This window comes from Acipenser ruthenus, chromosome 24, assembly GCF_902713425.1.
Source record: "Acipenser ruthenus chromosome 24, fAciRut3.2 maternal haplotype, whole genome shotgun sequence".
Lineage (NCBI taxonomy): Eukaryota > Metazoa > Chordata > Actinopteri > Acipenseriformes > Acipenseridae > Acipenser > Acipenser ruthenus.
The window spans coordinates 9,748,662-9,768,979 of NC_081212.1; the positions used below are offsets into that span (position 1 = coordinate 9,748,662).

At 42.7% G+C, this 20,318-nt stretch overlaps 1 protein-coding gene across 1 annotated transcript; it reads right to left on the reverse strand.

The window, feature by feature from the left end:
* Positions 1 to 866: 866 nt before the first annotated feature.
* LOC117429339 (nucleoporin 88) lies at positions 867 to 20,025 on the reverse strand. The gene is made up of 17 exons (XM_058998357.1): positions 19,525 to 20,025; positions 17,158 to 17,327; positions 15,845 to 15,970; positions 15,239 to 15,325; positions 14,295 to 14,471; positions 12,672 to 12,858; positions 11,136 to 11,289; positions 10,399 to 10,497; positions 9,941 to 10,031; positions 9,280 to 9,384; positions 8,410 to 8,562; positions 7,039 to 7,164; positions 4,994 to 5,059; positions 4,355 to 4,435; positions 2,836 to 2,962; positions 1,891 to 2,009; positions 867 to 1,447 (listed from the first exon to the last, which is right to left on the reverse strand). Exons 1-17 carry the CDS (start codon positions 19,756 to 19,758, stop codon positions 1,384 to 1,386), a joined length of 2,166 nt encoding a protein of 721 aa, XP_058854340.1. The 5' UTR covers positions 19,759 to 20,025; the 3' UTR covers positions 867 to 1,383.
* Positions 20,026 to 20,318: the final 293 nt, after the last annotated feature.

A 20,318-nucleotide genomic window follows, 5' to 3' on the forward strand; every position in this document is an offset into this window, starting at 1 on the left:
GGTAGACAGAGAGGGGAGGGAGGAGAGTAGATAGTCGAGTTCATCCAGAAAGTGAGTGAGAGGCCCAGGGGGGCGGTACAGAACAATGAGCAGGAGTTGACAGGGAAAGGTTAGTTGGACTGATTTTGTAATATTGATGAATAGTACATTCATAACAATAGTAAATTGTGCATACATATAAATGGACGTTTTATTTAATCGAAGTACAGTTGTATAATATTCTGTTGTAAGAAAACAAAATGGAAAAATTGTATTTTTGGTTTTGCAACTTAAAAAAAATAACATGGGACAATTTGTGTCCCCAAAAGCAACCGCAACTCGTTTTTCCGCCGATACCGAACGTCTCATCTGTGTGTTTTGGCACTGCAGGAAACGTGTCAGTAAATGACAAAGACGCACATACGACTCCTTAGACATGCGTACATTTTTAATCCAGTCATTTGGAGACCACTCAAGTCGTTCAGATCGTCACCGCCGTTATTTAGCAGTACAGAAAAGCAAAACCGCATTTCTGCCCTTTACAGCCTCCATGCTGCCTCCACACAAACCTAACGCATGTCGTGTAAGGATGGTCCGAGTCCAGGTATTAGTTTAAACAGGCAGTGCCTCACTTCAGTAATGAAAGGGGTGTGTGTACAACACACAGCCACAGCGAGTGCAGGTTGTTAATACAACCGTCACGCTAGTGTTCAGTGTGTGTGTGGAGGCCCAACTGAATGCTAGTTCAGCAGCTGGATGTTCCTGCCTTAAAGCACACAATGGTAGTAACCACTGCGAGTTTGTTACAATGTAAACTTGTGACACTCATAACTTCTAAACGCCTTTTACCAGCAAATATTATCTGGCACTCCCCACAACCGAGCCTATAAAATTTATGAATGTTTCAATGCGATTAAAACAACATGGCATCACTGTTGAGCAAGCTGACAGTGCAAAGCATTAAATAAAATCACTTCCTTACAAAAGGTGTTTATTTTCCCACTAGATGAATACACAAAGTATGTACAAGTACAGGCGATTCAGACGTACACAAATAACTTCAAACAAAAAGGTAGACTTACATTTTTTTTTTTACCTTGTAACCTTAGAAGCATAATTTTATCTTTGGTAGTTATAAAGTTACCTTGTTGAATTGTCTGTTTAATTGTATAACTATCAATTAAGTTTCTTTAGTTCTGTGATATAAGAGCCTTTCGTTCTCAGTTACATATAAACTGCAACTTAATTCAGAGTACTACAAATACTGAAAAGTTAAAAAGCCAATTGCTAACCACCAGAAAAATTGCATGACAAGTTGCATTTCAAATATTACAAATAATCCTGCAGGGTTCAGAAAGGGTTCCGAGTGGTGGTTCGGAGTGCAGTCTGAACCCAGGGCTCTTCTCAGAAGCTGAAGTGGTTCTTGATGTCCTTGATCTGCTTCATCATCTCAGCGATGTGCTCTCCCCTGCCAAACCAACACAAACACTGTCTGAACTCATACATCAAGTGCTATTGCAAGCAACTAAAAAACTACTGTGTTGCCAAAGACGAGTACCCAGAATTAGCACATGGTCACCACAGTACCAAAAAGGATATTGTAGCCCTGGAGGGAGTCCAACAAAGCCAGACTAATCTGTAAAGTCTTATAGGAATGAGGGAGGGAACTCAATCTATTTAGCCTAGAATAAAGACTAATTAGGGGAGGGCTTGATTGAAGTCTTGAAAATCTTAAAAAGAGTTGACAAATTTAACCCTAACCAATACTTTAAATGCAGTACAGAAAGCAGGGTGCTGAGCTGGCCGGTCTGGGTGAGGTGTAGCTGGAGGGTGTTTCCACTGACAAGACACACACCCTGTCACCACCCTAAATATGTTAAGGCTCCCCCCAGTACAACACTCAATACTTACTCCTCCTTGAGAATGCCGAAGACACACGTCCTCTGGTGTGCAGTGAGAGACAGATTGGCTTTAGGGAGAGACACCCCCTTCTCCATCTGTTTCTGCTGGTATTCTTTCTTCATATTGACCTGCAACGGTAGGAAACACCCGTCACTGTACAATCCCACACTGAACACCCTCAGAACAGTCAGCTCTCATGTATGCTGTGAAACCAGTCCTGCGCTTGTACATTTTCTAGTATGTATGGTTGTTACTATGTCAATTTGTGACTCTTATAACTTGTAAAAGCCTTTTACAAGCAAGCAAGACCTTAAATTTAGTGTTCCAGAACTCCTTGCAGTATTTATAAGAAAGGCACTGCCTTTGCTGTGTCCCGTTCTGTACGTAGCGCAGCATTATATATATATTTTTTTATTTATTTAGTGTGCCCAATTATTTTACCCCTTGATTTTCTCCCCAATCTGGAATGTCCTATTATTTTTCTCTCCTCAGCAGCAATTCCCTACATCCACATTACGCAGCATTTAATACTGTACTCGAGAACTGTACTGTGTATCCTCCAATATCACAAAATGCTTTGTGATATGTTTGCCGATATACTCAGAGCAGGCGCCTGAAGGACTTGCTGTCAGTGTACACTCCGCACTAGATATTCATTTTTATGCTTAAAAAAAAAAAAACTATCAGGACATCTCTGTTAAACTAGTGGGGAAAATAACAAAATCAAAACATTAAATTAGGCGACTGCAAAAATGAAATGTGAGTTAAAAAGTAGGGTCGAGGATAATTCACGCAATTTGTCAGTTCTGTTTGAAATACAATTAAAGGGACCAAAATTTGTTTTGTAAAAACAAAGACTGTTTTGTAATTATCGAGATCAGTTATGTAGTGAGGACAGGTCTTCAAAGATGTTCTTTAAAGACTGAAAGTCCCTGTGGTCTCTCTGAGGGGTACCTGCTTGATGCTGTTGCCTAGGTGACGGAGCTGGTCGTTGATGGTCAGCAGTTCTTTCCTCATGTCCTTCTCACTGTCTGACAGCACAGGCAGCTGCGAGCGGAAACTACCCAAGATCTGCTTCATCCTAGAGTGGGCACAGACAGGTAGGAAAGCAGTTAGCAATACATATGCGATTTCCTATTGTAACAAATGACAATTTTGTAAAGTTTTCTTTTAATATTTATTATATGGTATTCGTACTCTACTTGTTATCTTTAGTTAATGTATAATGTAAAAATTATATTCTACATAAGTAACATCAAAACCGGGTTTATAGCTGTAACAGCATTCGTGAGCCGGTCGCTCTGCTCGCTGCAGGAGGAGTCATGCGGTGTGGCTGGTCGCTCTGCTCGCTGCAGGGGACATGCAGTGTAGCAGGCCGCTCTGCTCGCTGCAGGAGGAGACGTGCGGTTTAGCAGGTCGCTCTGCTCGCTGCAGGAGGAGGCGTGCGGTGTAGCAGGTCGCTCTGCTCGCTGCAGGAGGAGTCATGCGGTGTGGCTGGTCGCTCTGCTCGCTGCAGGAGGAGACGTGCGGTGTGGCTGGTCGCTCTGCTCGCTGCAGGAGGAGACATGCGGTGTAGCGGGTCGCTGCTCGCTGCAGGAGGAGGCGTGTGGTGTAGCAGGTCGCTCTGCTCGCTGCAGGAGGAGGCGTGCGGTGTAGCAGGTCGCTCTGCTCGCTGCAGGAGGAGGCGTGCGGTGTAGCAGGTCGCTCTGCTCGCTGCAGGAGGAGGCGTGCGGTGTAGCAGGTCGCTCTGCTCGCTGCAGAGGACATGCAGTGTAGCAGGTCGCTCTGCTCGCTGCAGGAGGAGACGTGCGGTTTAGCAGGTCGCTCGCACAGACAGCTTGAGAGAACTTGAACACCACTATAGTCCACAAGTCTCAGGAAACAACCATATTAAATAACTACTGTGTCTGTTCTGGAAATAGTCAAATATGTCACCCTCCTAAATACAGAGGCCATTCTGGTTTGCTGTAGGTAGGTAGGGGCGGGCAGGTAAGTAGGAAGTATTCAGGGAGTTTGTTGCCAGATAACCTCACTCAGTAGCCCTGAAAAGATTTTAATGAGCAACCCGTCTCACACGTGCACTAGTAATGTAAATATGATCCATTTACTACCAATGCTGAATGACTGGGTGGAGCATCTGTTGTCCATTTAAACCAAAAAAAAAAAGGGTTTCCCCAAGTGGTGAGTGCCAAGACTGGTACAGTACTCACTGTAGTGCTGTCCTGGGCAGTCCTGAGCCACATTTATACAGTACTGTGTAGTGCTGTCCTAAGCCACATTTATACAGTACTGTGTAGTGCTGTCCTGAGCCACATTTATACAGTACTCAGTGTAGTGCTGTCCTGGGCAGGCCTGAGCCACATTTATACAGTACTCAGTGTAGTGCAGTCCTGGGCAGTCCTGAGCCACATTTGTTAGGGTAAAATGCAGAGCAATCAGCAAAGCCAATCATTCATCTTAGTCTTGACTGTACCTGTTCATGATGACTTCCTGTCGATACTTGGCATCCTCATACTTATCAGCCAGCCGTTCTGCCATCTCTCTCAGGCTCTTCCTGTGCGAGAGAGAGAGAGCGCAAGAGGGGATGAGAGGGACAGAAGTAATGGAGAAAAGCGATTCTGAACATAATTCACAAAGGTCATTTTGATAAAACCTACAGAAAAGTAGACATTTCAAAACCGTCACCTCAAAAATAAACAAGTATGTCCGTAACATCCATCCCTCACCACACTCTGAGCTCTCAGTGTGATGAGAAAGTGTATGAGCATGACATATATCAACAGTGTGTGCGACTAGTATAGAAGAAGAATTAGCAAGGACGTGTTTAATCACAATGAAGCGATGGTTTAAGTATACAGTAGTTTATGTATACTGCACACACTTTACAGAAATGAATCATTTTTAAAATACATAGAAAATTTGGAATTTTAAATATTGTGATCCACATCTTGCGTTTCAAACCAGTGGAGTCCATCAGTATTTGTGAAAGCTTCTCTCCCTTTTTCCACCCAATCGATTGCAGTAAGTTTAAACTCTGTAGAATTTACTTGACCTCTTTTAATCAAGTTCTGGCATAACGGTGTCTGTATTAGCCAGGGACTACTGCACTCACCTCTCCTCTCTGCAGTGTGCCATGTCTTCCAGTTGCTTGTCTTTCTGTCCACACAGCAGCTTCACCCTGCAGAGGGACAGACAAACGCATTAGTGACAGAGAGACGGACAGCACAAGTGCTGTTATTCATACAAACATCAATACTCTTCTGTAGAACAGGACAATAAACTTACACATTTCCACTGTAATGCCGACGACAAATAACTTTAGATTTCTATGAAATCTGGTGACATCATTGCAAGTTCAGCCGTACTAGAGTGTGTTGCTGATGTAATTTGACGTCTCAATTTCTTGCAATTTAACTCAGATAAGACAGAAGTTTTGCGGTTAAGTTCTCTGCAACAACAAGAGCTTGCAGATTCCTTAAATAGATTTGGGCAACCTGACCTCTAATATAAAGTCTGATGTGAAAAATTTTGGGGTTATAGTTGAATCTGATTTGAATTTGGAGGCGAATATTTAAAAAATTACAAAAATGTATTTTTATTATCTGCGAAACATCGCTAACCCTAGGTCTTTTCTTTCTTTGTCTGATGCTGCGAAGTTAATTCATGCTTTTGTTTCCTCTACACTTCACGACTGCAATGCTTCATTTTCTGGGTTTCCAGGTCATGCAGTATCATGCTTGCAGCTTATTCACAATGCAGCTGCTTGGGTTCTCACTAGTACAAAGAAACAGGTTCATATAATTTCAGTGTTGGCCTCACTGCGCTGGCTTCCAGTGCATTTTAGAATTGATTTCAAAATCGTACTATTGACATATAAAGCACTAAATGGCTTGGCACCGGATTATCTAACAGAGTATTCGTCCCATACAAACCTCCGCTGGTCTTTTGTGCCTCCCAAAGCAACATTGAAAAGGACAGGAGAAAGTGCATTTAGTTATAATGCCCCCAGATTGTGGAACTCATTGCCCTTTTCAAATTAGAGATGCTGCGTCGGTCAATATTTTTAAATTAAGATTTATATTTTAGCCTTTTTACCCTCACTCACAAACAAAATAGTCTGACTCTTATTTACTTTTTTTCTGATGTTTTTGTGTATTAACATCATTATTAATTTCTTGTTTTCTTCAATTGTTTTATTTACATTTGTTGCGGTTTTATTATTATTATTATTATTATTATTATTATTATTATTATTATTTTTACTACTACTGTTTAGCATCAACAACATGGCAGGAAACCCATTCCATTCCCACCTCACTGTGTCCTCTGTTCCTGTACTGTAACTTTGGAACGACTTCAATCAAGTCCCCCCTTAAATCTTCTTTGTTCTAGGCTAAATAAATGCATTTCCTTGAACCCATCTTTATAGCTCACTCATTTAATCCTGGGACAAGGGGCTAGGTGCATGAGGGCCAGTACCTGCACTGGGACGAGGGGCTAGGTGCATGAGGGGTGTTACCTGCGCTGGGACGAGGAGCTAGGTGCATGAGGGGTGGGACCTGCGCTGGGACGAGGGGCTAGGTGCATGAGGGATGGGACCTGCGCTGGGACGAGGGGCTAGGTGCATGAGGGGCGGTACCTGCGCTGGGACGAGGGACTAGGTGCATGAGGGGTGGGACCTGCGCTGGGACGATGGACTAGGTGCATGAGGGCCGGTACCTGCGCTGGGACGATGGGCTAGGTGCATGAGGGGTGGGACCTGCGCTGGGACGATGGGCTAGGTGCATGAGGGGTGGGACCTGTGCTGGGACAAGAGTCTAGGTGCATGAGGGGTGGTACCTGTGCTGGGACGAGGGGCTAGGTGCATGAGGGATGGGACCTGTGCTGGGACGAGGGGCTAGGTGCATGAGGGGTGGTACCTGTGCCGGGACGAGGGGCTAGGTGCATGAGGGGTGGTAACTGTGCTGGGATGAGGGTCTAGGTGCATGAGGGGTGGTACTTGTGCTGGGATGAGGGTCTAGGTGCATGAGGGGTGGTACTTGCGCTGGGTGAGGGGCTAGGTGCATGAGGGGTGGGACCTGCGCTGGGTGAGGGGCTAGGTGCATGAGGGGTGGTACCTGTGCTGGGATGAGGGCCTAGGTGCATGAGGGGTGGTACCTGCGCTGGATCTCCTCCCGGGCCAGGTCTTGTTTCAGGATGTACTCATCACGGAACACCTGGGTCGCACGGCTCAGCAGCTGCAAACACTCTGGTGGGGGAGGGGAGACATCCTTATTACCAGACCTGAAAAATACAATCGTTTCATTATGGGATAAACTGCTCACCTATCAGAACCCCAGATAGGGCCAATGCTACAACAGAAACACAGCTGGTGGAGAATACAAGCCTTTAAAACAAAACAGCGAACAAAATAATTCTACAAATTGTATCTCTTTTGCACTTAGGTCTCAAATTTTTTAAAGAAACGATTGTTATAGCATAAATCTACTTCTTTAGGCTAAAGAAAGTTCTTCGTTTCTATGCCTTATTCTCGTATCCGATACACTTCCTTGGTCATTTCACCTTAGCAGTGTATTCAGTGTGTTATTGGGTGAAGGCATTTCAATAGGTGAAGTAGCTGGTTGGTTAATGACAGAAAGGAAGCCACTGGATGGGGTGGGGACGATTTCATCCTCCAGGTAAGTGCAACACTAACTCAAAGGTTGCAAACAGAGATTTCTTTAGTGTGGTACTGTGGTGGAGTGTCCCGCCCCTACATATTTATTTATTATTATTTATATTATTGTTTGCGGCGCGGATAAGAGCGCCGCCTATTTGTTATTGTTTTTATATTTAAAAACCTCGTGAGGATGCGTGGCTGATCAGCTACTGATTATTTAACAAGCTGACAGTCACGCATCCTTACTAAACTCTTTACTAAGTGAGGGCTCTCTCCACTCTCACTCCTAATACACCCTCCCCAGCACGGACAGCTGCAGGTTCTTATACTCTGGCCGAGGGGTTAACTAGCTGTTAATTATCTTATTACCCCTCGGCCACAGTCTGCACGAGTTTAATAAAGATGCGTGACTGTCAGCTAGTTAGTAGCTGATCAGCCATGCATCCTCACGGGGTTTTTAAAATATAAAAACAATAACAAATACGCGGCGCTCTTATCCGCACCACAAACAATAATACAAATAATAAAACGGTGCACAAATATATATATAGGAGCGGGACACTCCGCCACAGGTACCATATATTTTAAAATAATAATACATGTTTACTAAAATCATGTGTTTCTTTCTAATTGGACATTTGAGACCTGTATAACGAATGGAAGTGCACACAATGTAAGATTGATGGAATTATATTGTTAGCTACAATCACTTTAATTGAGTTCTGAAACCCAGGACTGTGTGCAGGATTGGTGAGCGTTCCTAACGAAATCACAAGGCACCACAACATGATCAGTCTGCTTGAGAGAGACTGAATGTCAGGACAGGATTGAGGAGCTGGAAACTGGAAGGGGGCTTGAAAGAAACCTGCCTGAGCAATAGGGGATTGGCAGAGCCACGCTGCAGAATGTTGCGGATGTGCTGCTCAAAGGAGTCCTCTGCAAAGCCACGCAGTGGGGAGCTGCCGAACTCCAAGCCAGGACGAGAGCAGAGCAGGGGTGGCGAGGGGGGGCGGGTCGCGCTCCTGCAAAATCAGAGACACAGTCAGTCACATGTCCAGCAGGACAGAAGAATGTAAAGAGGGGTTTCTAATAGGTTAGGGTATATAATAAGAATTCTATTCTTGCTCTTATTGTATTACTTGTATTGTAACACTTGAAATGTATTTGCTTACGATTGTAAGTTGCCCTGGATAAGGGCGTCTGCTAAGAAATAAATAATAATATTAAAATAAATACATTTAAAAAACTTCTCCTGAATTAGAAAAAGTGAAACGTTTTGTTTGATCAAGGAGAACAGCAGTGTAATTCAAATTAAAAATCTTAATACGAAAGGCTGTTTTAAAAGGTGCTTTCTATAAACATGTTCAGGATATTGTATTCAGAACTTGAGAAACAGGTGTTTAAAGCTGGATCGTCTAGAAACAAGATCACTTTTGAATTGTAGCACTTTTAAAAGCAGAGGAAATACATTTGCCATACTGGAATCCCATAATTTCACAAATGAACAACAGCAATGTCATAAACTTCCAAATAATTTTATTAAAAACACATCACCCCATTGAAAACGTAAAGCTTATTTTCTAATTTTTCTGGTTTCATGTTTTCAATGAAGCCCAGTCAAATAAGTACTGGAAAAGGTGAGACATAGGATTCTTCACACGCCTAAAAAAATCTAAACAAAAAAAGAAAAAAAACTCTCCAGTGATGTATTGGAAGCCCTTGACTGGAAAGTGACTCACAGTAGTGGCTGGGTGATGCAGTCGGAGCTGCTGGTGATGCAGATCATGGTGGCTCCGAGAGACAGGTCTGAGACGATCCAGAAGCCTTGAACAGGGGCGGCCGCGCTGGGGGCGGGGGGAGGGGTAGGGTTAGCTTCTTCACAGAGAACACAAAGTACAGGAGCTTCTAGTGCAACAACAAACCCAAAGTGCACAGATCTATAGGCTTTAGTGCTTTGGGAAAGCTTTGTTTTAACAATCTGCCATTATAGGTGTTCAAATCAAACCAGCATGGCATTCATAAGCTATAAGCGTGCAAGCAACACAAGAAACATTGGGGCAGTGTAGTACTACTAAGGTAGGATGTTTGGGTAGTTAGCACTAGTTAACACCTCCATTATAACACATTCAACAAGTTACACAACGTTTACCATCAAAGCAACATTTAGATTTAAAATACTCTGAAGGTAGACTGTTTAGATAGACAGTTCAAGAGCAAAAGGAGACCATATTCATATGACAGCATCAGAGCATTGCACAGGTTTATCCAAAAGATTCAACCCAGTACAGTATATTTAGTTCCCTAACATGAACACAGTTACACTTGCAGCGGACATACTGTTTTTATGAAAGTGAGAGGCGTCACAGCCCTGCCAGGCAGAGACCCTTGTTTCCTCCCTACCTGCAGGTCAGCGGCCGGGTGCAGAGGATGTGCTCCACGATGCAGCGCTGCTCGGCTGCCAGCTCCTGCAAACCGTCCTTGTCTTCTTCATCTAGGAACAAGCAGGGAGGAGAGTGAGTTTCTTTTTATTATTATTTTACCTCGATTTCTACCCATGCAATTTAGAATGTCCAATTCCCTCACTGTATCAACTCTCCACAACATATATATCTTGGAGTTTGATACTGAATCATACAGTGGTGCCCAAAAGAATGAACAGAATGCAGGGGTGACTCAAAGGGCTCTACACTAGCCAGGAAATCAACCTAAAGGGCTGTCAATGTCTCTTATTTTAGGAGGCAGTATCTTATTGGAATATTTCTGCCACGTCACCAGACCTCTGAAGTGGAACGTGTGGGGGAGGGTACTCAAAGTGTAGGAGATGCTCTTATGCAGTTGATGTGTTAATAATAACCAACCTGACTGAAGGAATTTGTGCAGTTTGCTGAACCAGGTCAGGCCCACACTGTGAACGCCGGCCTCGTGGGTGCAGTGGTACCTTGTCTGGCACAGCGGGTCTGGAACAGACAGGAGAGAGAGTCAGTCAGAACTTCAAACACTGCCATGAACTCAGCAGAGGAGAATCACTGTTGAAACAGTGCCAGGGCATACATTCACACAGATCTTCAGGTGGGGCTTGGTGCAATGAGCAGTTACAGAGCAAAACTGGAACAGCAGTGCACGGCACAGACCTGTGTGTCTCTCTGTGTGTCTGCATGTCACACCAGAGCAGCGCGCTATCAACTACAATTAAACTTGTACATACTTTAACACAAGCTATTTGAATAACTGCAATAAGCTTATTCGGAATGATTTATTATAAATAAAAACAGTGTTTCAAATACTGTGTAATTTCAGTACGCAGCAGATTTACCTTAAATTTAATTAGGAAAACATTTTTATTTATTGGTCAAATTTTAATTCAAAATGCTTGAATTATATGAAGCAGCATCTGGGGGTCTGATTTCCTGATGGTGATTTTGTAAACTTCACACTCTGACATGCCTGAGAACAAAGCAGCAATGTTTGCCAAGCTGATAGGTGAGAGCTTCTGTGTCCTGCTGAGAATCATAGGAGACCTGGATTTAGGCAGTTCAGAGGTTAAGCTGACTATATCAAAATACTAACAAATGCTTGTGGGGCGGAGTCCACCTACCTCGGTGCAGTCTGATTGGGCAGGTGAAGTCTGACTCTAGAGGCTCCTCTCCATCCTCGCTGGCTGCCAGTTTGAGAGTGAGCTCGAGCTCGACACATTCGAAGACATAGAGAGAGGGCACCGGCACCGCACCCTGGGGCCAGCGATCACTGAGCTGAGGGGAGAGGAGCCCGGGTTACAGGGGGAAAAGAAGACAGGCCTCCTTGTTTGTCATTACCACTAGAAGTGCACAGACACATACATAATTCCAGTAAATCTGACCTAATGTGTGTTGCCATCGTTCTTAGATCTCTCATTTCCTATATGAAAGATGTAGACATTATATTAAAGGTGAACTTGATGTTTTAATAGTATTTTATTTTTAAGCTATTAATGCACATTTTAACTTGTCGAATTAATTTGTGTTTGATCAATGTTGACTGCGTTCCTTCACAACGGCAAGTGCAGCACTGCCGAGAGTAAAATTATTTTAACTAGAAGCCGGATGAGCACAGATGGGCTGAATGGCCTCCTCTCGTTTGTACATTAGGAGTAATCAGGAGAGAGTATATCAGGAGATCATGCCCCATGCCAATGCGATGCCAAATCCAATTGGGTAGACGTATGTATGCATGTATGTATGTATGTATAGGAACTCACTTTTTAAATTTTTTTTAATTTTTTTTTATTTATTTAGTAGCCGCCAATTGTTATCATTTTTTTCTCCCAATTTGGAATAGCCAATTATTTTTAGGCTCAGCTCACCGCTACAACCCCTGCGCTGACTCAGGAGTGGCGAAGACAAACACACGCTGTCCTCCAAAGTGTGTGCCGTCAGCCGACCGCTTCTTTACACACTGCAGACCCACCATGCAGCCACCTCAGAGTTACAGCATCGGAGGACAACGCAGGTCTGGGCAGCTTACAGGCAAGCCCACAGGCGCCCGGCCAAACTACAGGGGTCGCTGGTGCGCGGTGAGCCGAGGACACCCTGGCCGACTAGATTAGTAGTTTATAGAGGGTTCAACATTACCACTTGCTGGGCACTATTTAGCCCTACATGTCAGTTTAGGCGGTAAAGTGTTACACTTTTAAGTAATCATGTATTTCTTTTTTAAAGCATCATATCTGACACTACACTCGGCTAAATACATCTCTGTTTGCATCCATGCTTTTTGGTTAGTTTAGCATTCCTTGGTCACCTAGTGGATAAAACTGTCCCCAACAGCTTCTTTCCTGTAATAACCCAATAAACTGCTTCCCTAACCGACAGCCCTGCTTTTAGCCAGTAACATGACCCAGAAGTGCAGAGGTAAAATGACCCAGGAAGTACAAATGCAACAGAAATCCTGTGAATAAGGCTTACTAACTGAGAGCTTTCTTGAAAGTAGTGCTACTTTAAAATAAATTACATGTTTGCTATAACATGTTTATTTCAAAACTGAACATTTGAGGCCTATAAACTAAGTGCAAAACAGGTAAGCCTTATGCAATTACTTTGTTGGCTACAATTACTATAAGCAGCAGTCCATGCCAGCCATGTCCCTTGGTACTCACTGCAGGGTCTTCCTCCTCCTCCCCCTCCAGCACCACACAGTGATACAGAGTGCCGCTCTCAGTGGCGATCACCAGGATGTTGGGCACGCAGGGCAGGCACAGCACTGCGCAGGCGTCGTAGCCGTAGTTATCCTCCGCCGCAGGGTGCATGGGTAGGGGGCCCACAGGCTTCCCCAGACTCCCTCCACTGTGCAAAGAGCACACAGAACCCCATTGTTACACACAACTACACAAGCACCTTGACAATACAGTGGGACACACCGGCAAAATATAATACTAACCCCCACCCAATTCAAAAAGACAGGGTGGTTAGAATCTGTGTTGGGGGGTAACACATTACTGTAACGTCTTACTGTAACCCGATTACATTTCAGTAACTTGTAACTATAATGGTTCATTTTTCAGACGGTAAAGAAATGGAAGAACGAATTAAAGAAATGTAGTAACAGATGTGAAAAAAATAACATTTACTTTTCTGCATTTAAAAATGGACTATGGCTAGTGCAGAGCATGGAAATCAGAAAGCGTTTCAACAGATGAGCGTGTTCTTCATGTCCTCTGCTAGAGGCGTCAGGGGTCAGAACGAGCAGGGTCGATAGATGGATCTTCACCTGTATCTGATCATTTTATTCAGCGGGGAACATAATATTATTGACTTTTTTATTTTGGCATTGAACGAGTTGGTGTGAATAAAAGAGGTGGAGATGTTAATCATATTGGATTCACTTTTTGGACACATTAACACCAAAGGGCCTTAATCTGGAAAAGGATTACAATGTGTTTATTTAATTATTTTTTCTTCTTGTTGCAATAGGTCACATTCTAGTGTACTCTGTAGGGTTTCTAAATTAATTGAAGAATGGTGTGGTGATTGCCTTGTTTGACATATGGTGTTGGGTTATTAGTGCCTATTTGTATTGCCTCAATGTAAACTGGGCACTTTGTACTAATTGAGATTATTTCTAACGTCTTTGTCCCCGAGTTAAGTCTTTTATACAGGTGCCAGAACTGTACCAATTATCTCAGAATGTTGATTGTTAATTGAATTGTGTATTTGAAAGTGGTGTGATCTGTGTGCGTTGAGTAGAGTGACAGGTCTCATTTGTTGTTGTACTGTTGTCTGTAGCGGAAAAACTACTAGAGTGTATTTTGAGAAGTGAAAGCATGTTTAGCACACAGGTGGTACAGCAGACTTCTGTGTTACTGGAACTCACTTTGACAGTAGATACAAGTAACCCTCTTTCTATCCAATGAACCATCGGAAAGTTTTTAAAAAATAAACGTTCCATTCAGTCCTTCAGTTTGAGTGCTTTGCTACACATTTCATATTCTAAAGATGACTGCAATCAACCCTGGCATACACTAAAATGGTGCCGCAGGAAATGAATTACAGTGTGCTAAAAGGGACAAGAATGTGATTAGCCTGTTAAAAGAATTAACCTCAAGAAATGTATGCATTAATCGCAGAAGTTAACTGTGACTGACAGCCCTACTTGCTATCCAAGATATATTATATGATTAGTAATTTTCGAATTGATTATTATAATAAACGATTACATGTGGCCATCCCTATCTATACGCCCAGATCCTTGTCCCTGTGGTTGGTTTTGCAGTGGAGCTGACCTTTGCGCCAGGCTGACATAGCTGAGGAAGGTCTCTCCATTCTCGTAGAGGATGTAGAGGGGGTACGCCAGCACGTCCTCCCTCACTCGCTGACCCAGGAGCTGCTTGGGGGCCGGGAGCCTGGGGCCAAAGTCAAATGCTACAGCGATCTCCCCCAGTGAAGCTGCATAGGACCGCCTGAAACAAAACCAACACGATGACATCAGAACTCACTCGAACAAGATTCAATTAGAAAATACAGATTTGTTTAAAAGCGGTGGTGGTTTCAATCAAATTTCCTTACATAAAAGTAGAACACCTGTGCAGGGCTTGAAATTTGCACTTAATTTCAGAACTGCCCTTGTTTAGATACATTATTAAATTGGCCCAGTGCAAGGAGTTGGAATAATCAGCCCCTGAGATACATTCATTAATCATTTAGCAGACGCTTTTATCCAAAGCAAATTACAGAGACTAGGGGATGAACTAAGCATCACAACTGCTGCTGCAGAGTCACTTACAATAAGACCTTGGTTTTACGACTGAGGGCAGGGCTTAAGCATTAAGAAAAATAAAATGTAAATCCAATAACCGTAAACACATTTGTGTCTGCTTATTCAAGTCTCCTCTGAATCTCTATGAATATAAGGGGTGTAACAATCCAAGATACAAGACCAAAAGCACAACAGAACTCACTGTAGTTCACCAAATGTATGACTTCAGACCTCCCTAGCCCATTTCACTTTCTGTCTTTACAAAATTGTCCCCCTATTAAATGACTACTTAATCTTATTATGCATCATAGAAGTACCCCATCAGGACGTGTATCGTGACACATGTTGTATTGCGACATTACTGTATCGCTACACCCCTAATGAAGATCCCTTTATTTTTGGGAGCAAAGTATATTGTGCTTTCAGAGAGCAGCACGCAGGCCCCTATGAAATGACAGGCCCCTCACGCACCCTCTTGTCCGGACAGCACTTTCCTCTTCAGGCTGAGAGAGAGAGAGGCTCCTTGCTGGGGTCTGTGGCTCCTTCAGACTGTAGCACCTGAGGAGACAGCAAAACAACAAGGAGCAGGATTCAGGACTTATTGCAGTTAAATACATATACCAAACCAATCCCAGGAAATCGTATCTAATATGTATTCCATCACTTTAGATCTTTTCTATATGAAAGAGGCACACTATTATTATTATTATTATTATTATTATTATTATTATTATTATTATTATTATTATTATTATTATTATTATTATTATTATTTTGTATTTCTTAGCATACGCTGTTAACCCTTGCGACAATTGTTACAAGATATAACATTAACTGGTGAACGCACTCATGCTGCACTTCCTGTTAAAGGGATGCATCAGGATTCTGGGAGTTTTGAGTCCTTGTAGGAAAAACAATTCTGAATGTACTGTTTTGACAATGACTCTTCCTGGGTGTATTTTTTTAAAAAATATATATTTCTGCCAAAAAGAGACAAATTAAAATAAGAAACCTTCTAACTGCCATTAATTTTCTTCACAAGAACTCCGATAGGAATGAATCCCAGCTGGCTCTTACCGGAGGGAGTTGTCAGAGGTAAGCAGCACTAAGTGCAGCTCTTCAGTCTCACTGGGGTACCAGGCAGCTTGTCTCAACGTCAGAGACCCAGAGCTGGTGAAGAAGCGCTCAGCTACTGGGATAGTCCTGAAACACAGAGGGATTAGCAGCTAGCAGCAAAGAGGCCTGGAGTCCAGCACGAGTACATGTGTTACAATCATGTTACAAATATCATTTCCCCTGATTCTCATACTCTCAATAACTTGTGCTAGAATATCCTCTTTCACTCTTTAACACACATACCATGAACAGGCAAGTCGCATATTCAGAGGACGATGCTACCAGGCAGTTCAAAATCATTTAAAGTCGGAAAAAAAGTTGTACATTATAATTTTGTTCATGCAAAAGTATTGAACTGCACAAGTGTTATGTAAGAAAGGAAGGAAAAAAAGGATTTGTAGATATTCAATAAATGTGAGCAAAATCTTATTTTTTTGTGTGTGTGTGTGTGCCCCTAAAATTTTCAGTGCGCGCCTAAATTTAAGTTAGGCGCACATGTGCTTAAAAAAAAGTTAGCGTTGCACCCTGCCTACACCAGGGTTCAAGACTCAAAATGCCAGTAAGTTTCTGTTTTATAACTACCTATGCTTAATATTAAAAATGCTTTGATTGCACATTTGTTACGTTTTTGTTGTGTTTTTGCTGCTGTAAAGCTATGAAGATAAGCTGAAAGAACTGAATCTATTTAGCCTAGAACAAAGAAGAATTAGGGGGGATATGACTGTCTTTAAATCTTAAAAGGAGTTGACATTGTTACCCCACACCAATATATTAAGTGCAGTCCAGAAACCAGGACACAAAGTGAGTGGAGATAGACTTAAGACACTTCTTACACAGAGTGTGAGGGGATGGAATGGGTTACCTAGTCATGTTGTTGAGGCAGGATCACGTGGATCCTTTAAGACCCGACTTGACAAACCTTTGAGATTAATCAGCTACTAGGAACCAGACGAGCTTGGATGAGGTGAATGATCTCCTCTTTTTCGTACATTTTTTTGTCCTTCAGTTCTAAAGCACGTTAATAAACATCTCGGCGCCCACGTCTTGCATTTACACTTATCTTCAACTATGTGGGTGCTGGAGGCGCATGGGTTTATATATGAAACTAAAGGATAAACAGCATTCTCTCAGAAAACAGTGTGCCCCCAAGTATACGTCCAGGCGCCTGTTATGAATACGGTAAGAAGCTCTCCACTCTACACCGTGGGTAACATCGCAAGGAAACAGGGGCACAGGGTTTTCAGATACAGTAGAGAACAAGGAGGAGTGCATACTTGCAGTTGACTGTGCAGCGCCCTCCTTCAAACTCAGACCTCTTCCCCCAGCGCTGGGGTAGTTCCAGCACACTCACTCCTTTCTGCCCAATCAGAGCCACGTGGTACTGCGTGGGGCTAAGCAGAACCTGGTGCACTTCGAACAGGGGCGGGTTGATGCACAGCAGGGTCTGCAAATGCAAAGCAAACAGTTACAACAGGCAGTGGGAAATGCCTTGAGGAATGCCGTCATATTTTGCACTTGTGGTCTTATATATAATTGTAATGAAGCCCGGTATTAACATTACAGTATTTAACATAAGCTTTCGATAGAGCCAGACTAACCCAAGCACTCACAAGAATGAGTGACTAACCCAAGCACTCACAGGAATAAGCTATGATGACAGGCTGAAAGAAATTAATTTATTTAGCCTATAATAAATTAGAATTAGGGGAGACTTGAAGTCTTTAAAATTTAAAAGGGTGTCCTGTCCAAGTATATATATCTATATCTATATCTATATATATATATATAATCTCGATAGATAGATAGAGATCGATAGATAGATAGGTGTGTTTGTGTGTGTGTAATATATATATATACAGACGTGCTCAAATTTGTTGGTACCCTTACAGCTCATTGAAATAATGCTTCATTCCTCCTGAAAAGTGATGAAGTTAAAAGCTATTTTATCATGTATACTTGCATGCCTTTGGTATGTCATAGAATAAAGCAAAGAAGCTGTGAAAAGAGATGAATTATTGCTTATTCTACAAAGATATTCTAAAATGGCCTGGACACATTTGTTGGTACCCCTTAGAAAAGATAATAAATAATTGGATTATAGTGATATTTCAAACTAATTAGTTTCTTTAATTAGTATCACACATGTCTCCAATCTTGTAATCAGTCATTCAGCCTATTTAAATGGAGAAAAGTAGTCACTGTGCTGTTTGGTATCATTGTCTGCACCACACTGAACATGGACCAGAGAAAGCAAAGGAGAGAGTTGTCTGAGGAGATCAGAAAGAAAATAATAGACAAGCATGGTAAAGGCTACAAGACCATCTCCAAGCAGCTTGATGTTCCTGTGACAACAGTTGCAAATATTATTAAGAAGTTTAAGGTCCATGGAACTGTAGCCAACCTCCCTGGGCGCGGCTGCAAGAGGAAAATCGACCCCAGAGTGAACAGAAGGATAGTGCCAATGGTAGAAAAAGAACCAAGGATAACTGCCAAAGAGATACAAGCTTAACTCCAAGGTGAAGGTACGTCAGTTTCTGATCGCACCATCCGTCGCTTTTTGAGCGAAAGTGGGCTCCATGGAAGAAGACCCAGGAGGACTCCACTTTTTAAAGAAAAACATAAAAAAGCCAGACTGGAATTTACTAAAATGCATATTGACAAGCCACAATCCTTCTGGGAGAATGTCCTTTGGACAGATGAGTCAAAACTGGAGCTTTTTGGCAAGTCACATCAGCTCTATGTTCACAGACAAAAAAATGAAGCTTTCAAAAAAAAAGAACACCATACCTACAGTGAAACATGGAGGAGGCTCGGTTATGTTTTGGGGCTGCTTTGCTGCGCCTGGCACAGGGTGCCTTGAATCTGTGCAGGGCACAATGAAATCTCAAGACTATCAAGGCATTCTGGAGCGAAACGTACTGCCCAGTGTCAGAAAGCTCTGTCTCAGTCGCAGGTCATGGGTCCTCCATGACCCAAATGACCCAAAACACACAGCTAAAAGCACCTAAAAATGGATAAGAATAAAACATTGGACTATTCTGAAGTGGCCTTCTACGAGTCCTGATCTGAATCCTATCGAACATCTATGGAAAGAGCTGAAACTTGCAGTCTGGAGAAGGCACCCATCAAACCTGAGACAGCTGGAGCAGTTTGCTCAGGAAGAGTGGGCCAAACTACCTGTTAACAGGTGCAGAAGTCTCATTGAGAGCTACAGAAAACGTTTGATTGCAGTGATTGCCTCTAAAGGTTGTGCAACTAAATATTAGGTTAGCGGTCCCATCATTTTTGTCCATGCCATTTTCATTTGTTTTATTATTTACAATATTATGTTGAATAAAAAAATCAAAAGCAAAGTCTGATTTCTATTAAATATGGAATAAACAATGGTGGATGCCAATTACTTTTGTCAGTTTCAAGTTATTTCAGAGAAAACTGTGCATTCTTCGTTTTTTGTGGAGGGGTAGCAACAAATTTGAGCACGTCTGTATGTGTGTCTATATGTGTATAGATAGATAGATAGACATAGGTGTGTTTGTGTGTGTGTGTGTGTGTATATATATATATATATATATATATATATATATAATCAGAAATTTCAATGAAGATGTTTTGTAGAATAACAAAACAAAACGTCAGCTAACCTGATACTGCTCGGGAACCAAGTCTGTGCTGTTAAGCTGGCGCAGATTTGTGGTGTAAAACGCACTCTCCGCTCCGTCCCACACAAACAGGTCCCCGTCTAAGCAGAAGGTGAGATTCTTCGCCGGTTTCCTGCCGTTCCCGCGAGGCTCAAAATCCAGGTTTTCACGAAGCTTTGTAAACAGAGCATGGGCCGGCAGTTTGCTCCTCCATCGCTCTCCAGTACACGCCGCCATGTTTCCAGTCACAAATCCAGGCAAGTGTCCACTGTCGCAGGAAAGTGAGGGTTTGGTTGAAGGAACCAATAGATACAAGCTTACACAGGCAGGCGGGAGCTTCAAAAGTTGTAGTCCAATCGCAAATAAAAAATAGGGTGCGTTCACGATACACAGACTTTGCTAAGTCTGCGCAGATTCTGAAAATTCATTGGCTGCGTTCACCATACGCAGATTCTGCGGAAAACCTGTCCAAATTCAACATCTGCGTGAACTCAGCCGGAAAGACGTCACCAGGTCACGCATCCACAGGCTTAAAAGTCTGCAGAGCCGCACAGCTTCTCAAGAGGTCCTGCGCTGGAGCAGCCGCGGCGCAAAACAACAGACGAGCGCTGGCTAACAAAGAAGTGTGTAGACAACCAGATACAATCCTCACTCCATGTGCTACTGCCACCTAGTCAGGGGGTGAGAATCGCCTTCCAGTCATGTCATTAATTATACATGATTTGACTCTTTTTCCATACAGTTATTATACTTTTCAAATATTCAGATATTTATTCTAAAGGTTTTAAAAAAAGCTA

Coding starts and splice junctions, on each gene's coding strand:
- LOC117429339 (XM_058998357.1), bottom strand. CDS start 19,758: ATGGCGGCGTGTACTGGAGAGCGATGGAGGAGCAAACTGCCGGCCCAT. Junction 9,385..9,940: donor ACCCGGCCGCTGACCTGCAG/GTAGGGAGGAAA, acceptor CCCCGCCCCCAG/CGCGGCCGCCCCTGTTCAAG. Junction 2,963..4,354: donor CAGGAAGTCATCATGAACAG/GTACAGTCAAGA, acceptor TGCCCACTCTAG/GATGAAGCAGATCTTGGGTA.